A 10,149-nucleotide genomic window follows, 5' to 3' on the forward strand; every position below is an offset into this window, starting at 1 on the left:
ATTTTTTTCTTAGAAACTTATATATTTTTTTTATATTTCTAATTTACAAGTATATTAACTTTATTATTATGTTTTTTTTATGCAAAAATTTCGTTGTATTTATGAGAAAATTAGAAATGATTATGGCAAAGTTTTGTTGAAATTTCGGGTTTCATTATGATCAATTTTTTAGATATTTAAGTTGAAAATGAAAAAAAGGACGATGCTGTCTCAATTTATAAAGTAATTATCAAGTTTTAGTACAAATATCATATCAATTTATGTTTGTTTATTAATGAACGACGACCCCAAACTTCTGTCATTTAGCGTTTTTGAATAAACTATTTTAGAAATTAGGAAGACTAACAAAGAGAAAATTAACATTTCAAAGATGTTGTTTTTAAGATTAGATATCTATCTATATAATTCAGGAATCAAAATGTATATCCGACTCTTAATTTCTTAGAACCAGAACCCCAAAGACACTGCTTTTAGGCCAAAAAATGTGAAAGGCCTCTTAAACATTTACTCTAGATAATACAACATTCTACGTGATTTGGGACGAAAATAAAATAACGAATTGGCAACACTGATGTCATGTTGTGAGTCGTGACAATTTTCCCATTTTAATAAATTTAAAACCTTTTCACGACTTTCTACGTAATATTTAATATAATAAAAATATATGTAATACTGAAAATTACCAAAACAAGATAAATATTGCTGCTAATGCTGATATTTTAAAGATTGTAACCAAAAGAAACACCTTCTAAATTGTTTCTCATAATGTAAAAACCGTTTCAATTCCACGCTGTCATTTCGGCAAAATAGCGATTACGTGACGTTGCAACGAGGTTACTAAATCGACATTCGATAGAAATAATTTTTATCGATATGTAAAGTTGCGTTTACGTTGCAATGCTAGTTGACAGCGTCAAATGGCGTCTATATGATCGCATTATTGACAGATGACGTCATTTTCACTACGTTACATACGAAAATCGTTGCGAACGAAGTTACATAATTAGCCCACGGATCTGGAAGCGAACTAGTACCTACGAGCTCCTTATAGCGGCCTGCTTTTGAACTGCCCTGCGTAAGGATTGTTTCTCATTCGGTCATAGTAGCCACCCAGACCAAGTAATACTTTAAAAAAAATATATACTAGCGAGGGACCTATCCATCACTATTGACTACATCCGATTAAGCATTACAGAAATAAGTTAGAAAAAGTTTGCAATATGATCGATCTGTTAAGCTCAATTAACACTCAGCCCGAGTGGGAAAGGAAGTGACCACGGAAGTCAGCAGCGCGAGAGTGTAAACACGATACATCCCATGCTATTGGCGCTACCACTCGTGCTGCCCGGCGCTCGCTCGATTGTCGGTTTTTCGTGTGCGAGTCAAAGGACTGGCAGCGCAAGTGGCAGCGTGTGTTTACATCCAGCCCTCTCGCTCAGTTGTCGCCCGGCGTTTTAAGCGGAAAAACGTGTTGCTTTTTTCTGTCCCATTGTGTTCACGTCAGCATTAACTATGCCTACGCCACCACCACTACTAGAGTGGAGTAATGAAAACTTAATATAGTTTTTGGAGTTTTACAAAAGTGAGGGAATAATATGGGATCCACGTAATAAAAATCATAAAATGAAGCATAAAGTACACGATGCGTGGAATCGCATCAGTACTCAAATGGACAATACCCCAATAAAAGAGCTAAAATGGAAGAAGAAATCGCTTATGGCTACATTTCGACCACTCTTAAAGAAAAAGAAAGCGTCCATACATTCGGGAGCAGGCGCTGATGATGTGTTCCAGCCAATATGGTTTCCTTTTGAAACTATGGAAAGATTTTTAGGCACACTGTATGACGTGGAAGAAACAATGAACATGGAACAAAAGGTAATTTCATTCAAATATTAAAACACTTGCTATAATTTATTAATCATTTTTATTGGGTGGTTATTACAGCTTACATATTACTACTATTTAGTTATATTCTGTATTCAAATTATTAAAATAATACGCAAATTCATTTCGAATTTCACTAATGTTTCTAGATGAGCGTATTGGTACATTTGCTATTGGCCTAATAGCTAAATTGTCTGAGTTGGTTTGATTTTGTCTCCAAGAGCCATCAATATTTACTCCGTCAACTACGGAATCAAAAGTTCCCGGGGGAGCGTAAATATTACAAGAGGTTCTACTGTTTTTTAAAAAATTATGTAATAAAATACAGGTCATTGTGACTGTTGGTACGTTCTCTATATCGATCTCGATTGGTTTTCTAAATATTCGAAATGCAGTTGTTAAAATACCGTAGACATTTTCTACAATGACACGAGAACTTGAAAATTTGTTATTAAAAGTGCGTTCCATTGTGTTTAAATTATGATTACTAGGAAAGGGTTTCATTATATGTTTATGTAAAGCAAAAGCTCCATCACCAAGAAATACATAGGGTACATCAATTTCTCTTCCAGGTAAGGGCGCGTCTGGTGGCAAATTAATAGTTCCTGCGTCAATTTTTTGCCAGAGTAAACAGTTTTGAAAAATTCCTCCATCACTAATGCGTCCCTGGCCACCAATATCAGCAAAAATAAAACGGTATTCAGCGTCAACTAGAGCCATTAGTATGATGCTATATGTATGCTTATAGTTGTAATATTGTGAGCCACTGTCTGGTGGATATTTAATTATAATATGCTTTCCATCTATAGCTCCGACACATCGAGGAAATTTCCTGCTAAATCCCTCTTCTATAGATAACCATTCCGCTGGTGTTTGTGGTAACTGAAACAGAAAAAAATTAGTTGTTTAAATTTTCAGAATTCTCATACTGAACATGGGGCACAATCTCCAGATGTCGAACCGTTACTTCAATCACCATCACACCAGCAAATCAGTTCGCCGTCACAGTTAGTTTTTTCATCAACACAGGCAGGAGCATCACCAACACCAGTATATAAAAGGCCCAACAAAGTCAAAAAAAGACCAAGCGGTGACATAGATGAGGCTCAAAATAAAATATCTCAGACTTTAGACACTTTGAACCAAGTGCTAAAAGATAAAAGAAATTATACAAAAGAAAAGAATGAAGACGAGTGTGATTTTTATGCGAAACTCTTAGCTACAAAATTACGAAAATATCCCGAGTCAATACGGGGAACAATTATGGACCAAATAGATGGATTACTTTTGCAAAATCCTTATCCGACCATCGATCATTAAGTTGATCGACCATCAAGTGTCTTCTCAAATCAATTATCGTTAACGTCATCGCAATTACGGTATTCAGATTACCAAGTCACATCAAACCCACCGATTTAACAATCTCAGCGTGTTTATACCATGCAACCAACGGTACAGTCTGACTCATCAGTAGAAATCAGTATTCCAGAAATAAGCCTAGAAATGAATGAAATTTCAGCTTCTCCAAGCCATGTGATGCCACAAACTTCATCAACACAATACGTCTTGGAACCAAGAGTACAGCTCAGATTCCCGGAATGAAGTGTTACACCTCACGAAATGAAAGTTATTGAAAGAGCCTACTGGAATGCTTCCCAGAATTGAATTCTATTGTTATTTTCATTTACATTGTTTAATTTGATTAGTGATGTGATACGCCGTGTAGTTTTGATTATATCAATGCAATTTAATACAATAAAACATAATTTTTGTGAGGGAAGTTACATCTGAATTTCTCACTTTAACAGAGTAACTATAGTGGTGTCCAAGTAAACAACGTAGAATAAGATAAACAAAATATATTTCTAATCACGATAAAATATGAAATAATATAAAAAGACATTTAATACAATATACATAATATAGATTAAGTATATGGATACATCAATACGACGACAGCTAAGATGAAAAAACACACTCTTTTTAAATATTCAAACCTCGTTCTAACACTCTTGCTCAATTGTTGCCTTCAGACTTTCTCTCAGTAGCATACTCCTCACGATCGTCTTACACACAAACTAATCCACAACACCCATCTCACTACGACAGAATTCATGCTTGCTTCTATCCACTGCCTTTGTCATAATATCAGCAACCATTAACTTTGTCTACAAATATTTCAAATCTATTACTCTATTCTCTAGAGTCTCTCGCACAAAGTGATACGTACATCCACATGTTTGGTTTGCTGATGGTGTCCTGGATTATTTGCTATCGCAATAGCAGATTAACTATCTGAGTGGATTGTTAAGGGTGGCTCTTCCTTACCCAAGAGTTCCTCTAGGAAACGTTTTAAAAAGACAGCTTCCTTGGAAGCTTCTGACAGACGACATATTCCGCCTCAGCGGTTGATATGGCAACACTTCTTTGTTTTGTGCTTTGCCATGAAATGACTCCTTTTGCCATCTTAAATACATTTCCGGAATAGGACTTTCTGTCGACTAGATCATGTGCATGATCAGCGTCACAGAAACCTTGAACTGTTCCTCGTTCAACCCTGCAATATACGAGTCCCAAACTTTTCGTACCTTTAAGGTATCTCAGGCACCTCTTCGTTGCTGTTCAGTGAACTTCCTCAAAGGAATTGCAAAATTGACTCATAAAATTCAGTGCATGTGCAATATCGGGTCTTGTACATACAGCAAGATACATGAGTGAACTTATAAGTTCCCTATATTGAAATTTTTCATCTGGCAATGTGCATGTATTGTCTGGTTTTATAAAATGTTGACCAGGAACAGCTGGAGTGGCAAATGGTTTACAGTCTTCCATCCGTTTGCGTAATTATATTATGTATTATTATTATATTTCAATTGCGTAAGAGTTTTTCAATATACTCTTCCTGATCTATTTTAATGCGGCCTTTCTTTTGTCTGAGCCTCATGCCCAAGAACAACTCCGCCTTTCCCAAATCCTTCATTTCGAATTTTAACATCAAGTCACTTTTAACTTTTTGCATTTCTTGCGAATTGTTATAAAGGATAAGAATGTAGTCTACATCTATACATATAAATAAAATTGGAGTGTCTGTTTGTAATATTGAAATAACAGTTTTTTACTACATGCATATGAATATAAATACGGTACATACACCAAAAAACCACTTTTTACAATTTTTGTCTGTATGTCTGTCGGTCTGTTTGTTCCGGCTAATCTTTGAAATAGCTGGACCGATTTTGATTAATTTTATTTTAGAAAAAATCTTTGTTTAGAAGAATAAAGTTAAATTCCACGCGGACGAAGTCGCGGGAACAGCTAATATACTATAAGGATAATAGAATCCTCTGTTCTCCTTGTATATAGAGGGTTCATTCTTGCAGCGCTTGAAGTTTAAGCTCTCTAGCTCGGTATGTAACTTCAGGTTACAGGAACGTGGTGCCTGCTTCAAACCATACAAAGATTTCTTTAATAGACATACATAATCCTCTTTACCCTTTTCTTCAAAACCTGGTGGTTGTCTCATATAAACAACTTCATTGAGATTACCATTTAAGAAAGCTGTTTTGACATCCATGAGATCTATCTGTAGACCATTTTGTGCAGGCAAGGCTATCAGTTTCAGTAAGCTATGTCGAACTACAGGGGAGAATGTCTCATCATAATCGATGCCTTTGCTCTGACTGAACCCTCAGGCAACTAAGCGAGCCTTGTATCGAGTTTTATTCCTCGCCTCCTTTTTGATTCGGAATAACCATTTCGAATCAACAATGTTGCTCGCTTGGTCAGGCTTCACTAGGATCCAAGGTTTGTTCTTCTTTAGTGCATCTAGTTCTTCCTGTATAGCGTCTCTCCATAGCTTGGCATCTTTTCTAGACAGTGCCTCTCTAATATTAAGTGAATCATTTTATGATATAGCTTGGTAAGTAACGAAATCCGGAAATTGGATAGGTTTTCTTTTTCGAGTCGGATATCTCCTTTCTTGCACCTCAGCTTCTCCACATACGATTAGAAGGTTCTTCATTTAGACTGTCTTCAACTGATGTACCTACACCGATCAACTTCGTATTCAACATTCTCAGTTTCCGTGATTGCATCAATATGATTTCCATCACTCCTTTGCAAATCCTCTTCCTGAACTGCTTTTTCATGTTGAATGTTCTCATTGAGTTGTTCAGTTTCCTTTGAAACATTATCAAGGTTGACGGTTGTATATCTTTGTTCTTTGCTTTCAGAGTTTATACAATAATACTGATTTTCAAAAAATATAACATCTCTGGATCCGTAACAATTTTCTGCTAAAAGGTCGAATAATTTATATCCCTTTAATTCTTCGGAATATTCTACAAAAATTACTTATTTGCTTCTAGGAAGCCATTTTGTCCTTTTGACATCTGGTATATGTGCAAAGGCCCTACATCTGAAAATTATTAGGTGGTTTAGGTCAATTTTTCTGCCGGTCCATACCTCTTCAGGCGTTTTATTTCTAACTGCAACTGTTGGACTTCTATTCTTTAAATAGACTGCAATATTCACCGCTTCCGCCCATAAACGAGTAGGGAGATCTGCTTCTTGTAGCATCGCACGTGCCTTCTCTGTTATAGTACGAATTGTACGCTCAGCAACTCCGTTTTGCTCAGGTGTATACGCATTCGTGAGTTGACACTTAAAGCCATGTTCCCTTAGATACTCGTCTACTTGATTATTTACATATTCTCTTCCATTGTCTGTTCTCAAGACCTTTAATTTTTTACCAGTTTGTGTTTCTGTAAAAGTTTTAACAAGTTTAATCTATAAAGCTTCACTCTTGTGCTTAATAAAGTATACAAAAGTTTTTCGAGAATAATCATCGATAAATGTTATATAGTATCTAAACAAATCTATTTATCTCTTTTACATCATCAACAACCTCCAATAGATTCCTTAGTCATTGGACCACTAATAACTGAGTGAACTAAATCTAGAAGTTCTTTGGCTCTCGTTTTTTGCCTGGCCTTATTATGTTTAACGAATGGTTGTCTTGTTTGCTTCCCATCAGGCATGCTACACATTGTAAATTACAAGTAGGTGCATTCTTGAAACTTACCCCTGTTGCCATTTTATCTCTTAGCAATTTAAGTTTACGTACTCCTAAATGTGCTAACCTTTTGTGCTATAGCTCCAAGCCTCCGGTTTGTGTAGTCGCTAATGCGCTTTCCTTAGAAGAAGTTTTAGTTTGTATAGACCTCTATCAAGTACACCTTCCAACCAAGTCTTACCTTTCACAATACATTCATTCTTATTGTAGATATTACAGCCATTCTCTGAGAAAACAACAACCTTGTCGCTTTTGACCAGTCTACTTACACTCAATAGGTTTGATTCAAGCTTTGGTACATATATTACACCTCCAATAGGAATATTTAACGACTCATTCGTCATCACACCAAAACCTTCACCATATACCTTACCTCCATCCGCGCAAAATATTTCTACCTTATTACTAGCCTCTACATAGTCATGCGTACAATTTCTTTTAGAACTCATATGCGTCGATGCTCCTGAATCTATGATCCATGTCTCATCGTGTTCTCTTGATGTAGATTGTTGATGCTTTAAAGCTAATGCCGTCATTGTGTGGGCAGTTTTAGCTTCTCTCGGATTGTCCGGACAGTCACATGTTTTATGTGGACCTTCGCAAATATTTTATTTTCTTTTTCTCCGTTTGTTTGCTCTGAACAAACATTTCTTCGGTTTCGCTATTAATGCTGAATTATTTGAAACTGTAAAGCTTGTACTCGTACTTGCTTTGTGGTCATCCAATTTTAAGTTTTGTTTTTACATAATCTGAAGTTAATTCAGTGTTAGCATTCTCTAATGCCAACATCAATGGTGTGTATTTATCTGGTAAACATTGTAGCATCAGGGCTGCCAACAGTTCATCGTCAACCTCCTTTCCAAGGTCTGCTAACTGATTCGATACTCTCATAAGCTCAGTAACATATTCAGTTATTGAATTAAACATGTTAAGCTTCAGGCCTACTAGTTTTGATAGTAGTCTGCGCCTATTATTAACGCCTTTATCCTCATATGCTGCTTTTAAATTGTTCCACGTTTGAAATGTACTCGTTGCTTTTCGAACATGTACTTTGCAATGGTTTTCAATCAATACAGAAATTTGAGTACGTGCGTTCAGGGTTAGGTACTTCTTCTACACACTGCCATAGATCATCATGAACTAAAATACATTCCACATTAAACTTCCATGTATCGAAGTTGCTACTCCCTTGCAGTTTTTCTATCGCTGGGAGTCCAAATCCCGCACTCAATGTTGATGGTATACTCATCTCAATAAGCTCAATAAGCTAATTTTACCTAAATGCCGTTTGCACAAAGTCAGTAATTCATTCTATGGTAATTGCGTAAGATTTTATAATAAACTGCCAGAATCTGCACTAAATCTGACAGAGAGGCAATTCAAATCTTATATTAAACAATTTTTGTGTAAGAAAGCCTATTACAGGATAGACGAATTCATAGACGACAACATATCAAGTAAATAACTAGTTTATTAGCATACAACGTTATAATTTGTTTATCTCATTGCTTTCTTGATCCAATTATTTTAGAAATATGAAAGCGTAGCGGTTTTTGTATTGATTGCCGCATGCATTCTTATGTGAAATGTGCATAATATAACCATCAGATGGGGGGAGGGGATTGTTAGTAATGAGGACTCATAATACCATTACTAGCAATGCACCCTGTCAGGTTGACCTCCACGCGGTTCCCCCTGGAAACAATCGCGATAAATTCCTGGTAAATTACGATTGGCTAACTGACCTGACCTCATGCTCATCTTATCATCCTTCACTGGTGCCCCGCCAGCGTAAACCGTAAGCGCAGGCGGGTGCACTATTCCATTATCAAAAATAAAAAAACCATCAGGTCTATGACGTGGTCTGGTGTTTTGAGTAGTCATGCTCACTAAAATTGTAGCGGCGTGGTGGGCCGGGTCATTGGGCTCCCTAAAATATGGTCGAGCGTAGTGGTGGCTGGCTCATAAATACGTCATACTCGTGAACGGGTGCTGCTTGTGTGGACTGGTCTGCTCTAATCACTATGACTTATTTTCTCTTATTAATTGTTTAATCAGTTGTTGTATATTAAATTTTTTTTCTATTTTATTATTTCATTGAATTAGTGCTAATCGGTGGTTTGTATTCACACACTTAAACTTAAATTGTAAGTAAGAATAAATTATTTAAAAGAGCAACACACAAGTCTCTTGCTTGTTCTTCTTGTGATGAGACAGCATTCCGAATGAGCGGTAGATTAAAAAAAAAATGTTATTACTATACAAAAGTGCTTCAATGTAAGTTTATTTGAATAAATGATTTTCTATTTCTATTCTATTATCCGTACTTGTGTTTTTATATTGAATAGAAATAGGGGTGCTCTCACCGTTTTCGTAAATCATATACCCTTAATACACTCCTGTATTCGTATTTACTTGATTTTTGCTGCCCCTGTGAGGAAAGTTACCTCTGAACTTCTCATTTTAACAGAGTAACTATAGTGGTATCCAAGTAAATGCCGTAGAATAATAAACAAAACATATTTCTAATCAAGTTAAAATTATAACTTGTGTTACTTACCTTAATTTGGTCCTTAAGAACATAGTTGATAGCTTTGCATACTTCAGGAATAATTAACGAAATGGCTGGTGTAGAAACCTTGAATAAGTAGTGGAGACTTTTATAACTATCCCCTGTTGCTAAATATCGTAATGTTAATGCCAAACGTATCTTTGCTGGTATGGGCATTCGCAGTCTGGTTTGCTGTTTTTGAATCATAGGTCCAATTTTATGTAACAAGAATTCAAAATCAGCAGGTGACATTCTGCAAAAGTTAGAAAACTCGCCAGCATCTTCGGAAGTCAACTCCATAAAACTATTCATGCTGTTTCTGTAACAAAAATATAATATTCATCATTCATATCTTAAACTAATATCAAAAGTGTAGTTATAAGAAGTTCTATAGTAGTACTTACGTCGTTCGATTCAGATGATTTTTTTTCATCCACCACCTTCTTTGACGATAGCGTCTTTTTTTTTTATTTCTTTTCACAACGTTTAAATAATTCATTACACTAAGCAGACATGCAGCTGTTGCCGCAACAACCTCGACGTCCGCCATCTTTGCGAGTCGCCGGTTAAATAAGTATGAATGAGGGCTGAGTGTAAACGACACTCACTCGCGTTGACTCCTGTCGACACTGACGCG

At 36.0% G+C, this 10,149-nt stretch overlaps 1 protein-coding gene and 1 pseudogene across 1 annotated transcript; one reads left to right on the plus strand and one right to left on the minus strand.

Moving 5' to 3' along the window:
* Positions 1–1,086: 1,086 nt before the first annotated feature.
* Positions 1,087–3,818, plus strand: LOC131850858 (uncharacterized; annotated as a pseudogene).
* Positions 1,937–10,062, minus strand: LOC131850856 (uncharacterized). The gene is made up of 3 exons (XM_059201233.1): positions 9,917–10,062; positions 9,522–9,831; positions 1,937–2,769 (listed from the first exon to the last, which is right to left on the minus strand). Exons 1-3 carry the CDS (start codon positions 10,060–10,062, stop codon positions 1,966–1,968), a joined length of 1,260 nt encoding a protein of 419 aa, XP_059057216.1. The 3' UTR covers positions 1,937–1,965.
* Positions 10,063–10,149: the final 87 nt, after the last annotated feature.

The sequence above is a fragment of the Achroia grisella genome, unplaced genomic scaffold (genome assembly GCF_030625045.1).
Source record: "Achroia grisella isolate CSIRO2021 unplaced genomic scaffold, CSIRO_AGI_Agris_v1 utg780, whole genome shotgun sequence".
NCBI lineage: Eukaryota > Metazoa > Arthropoda > Insecta > Lepidoptera > Pyralidae > Achroia > Achroia grisella.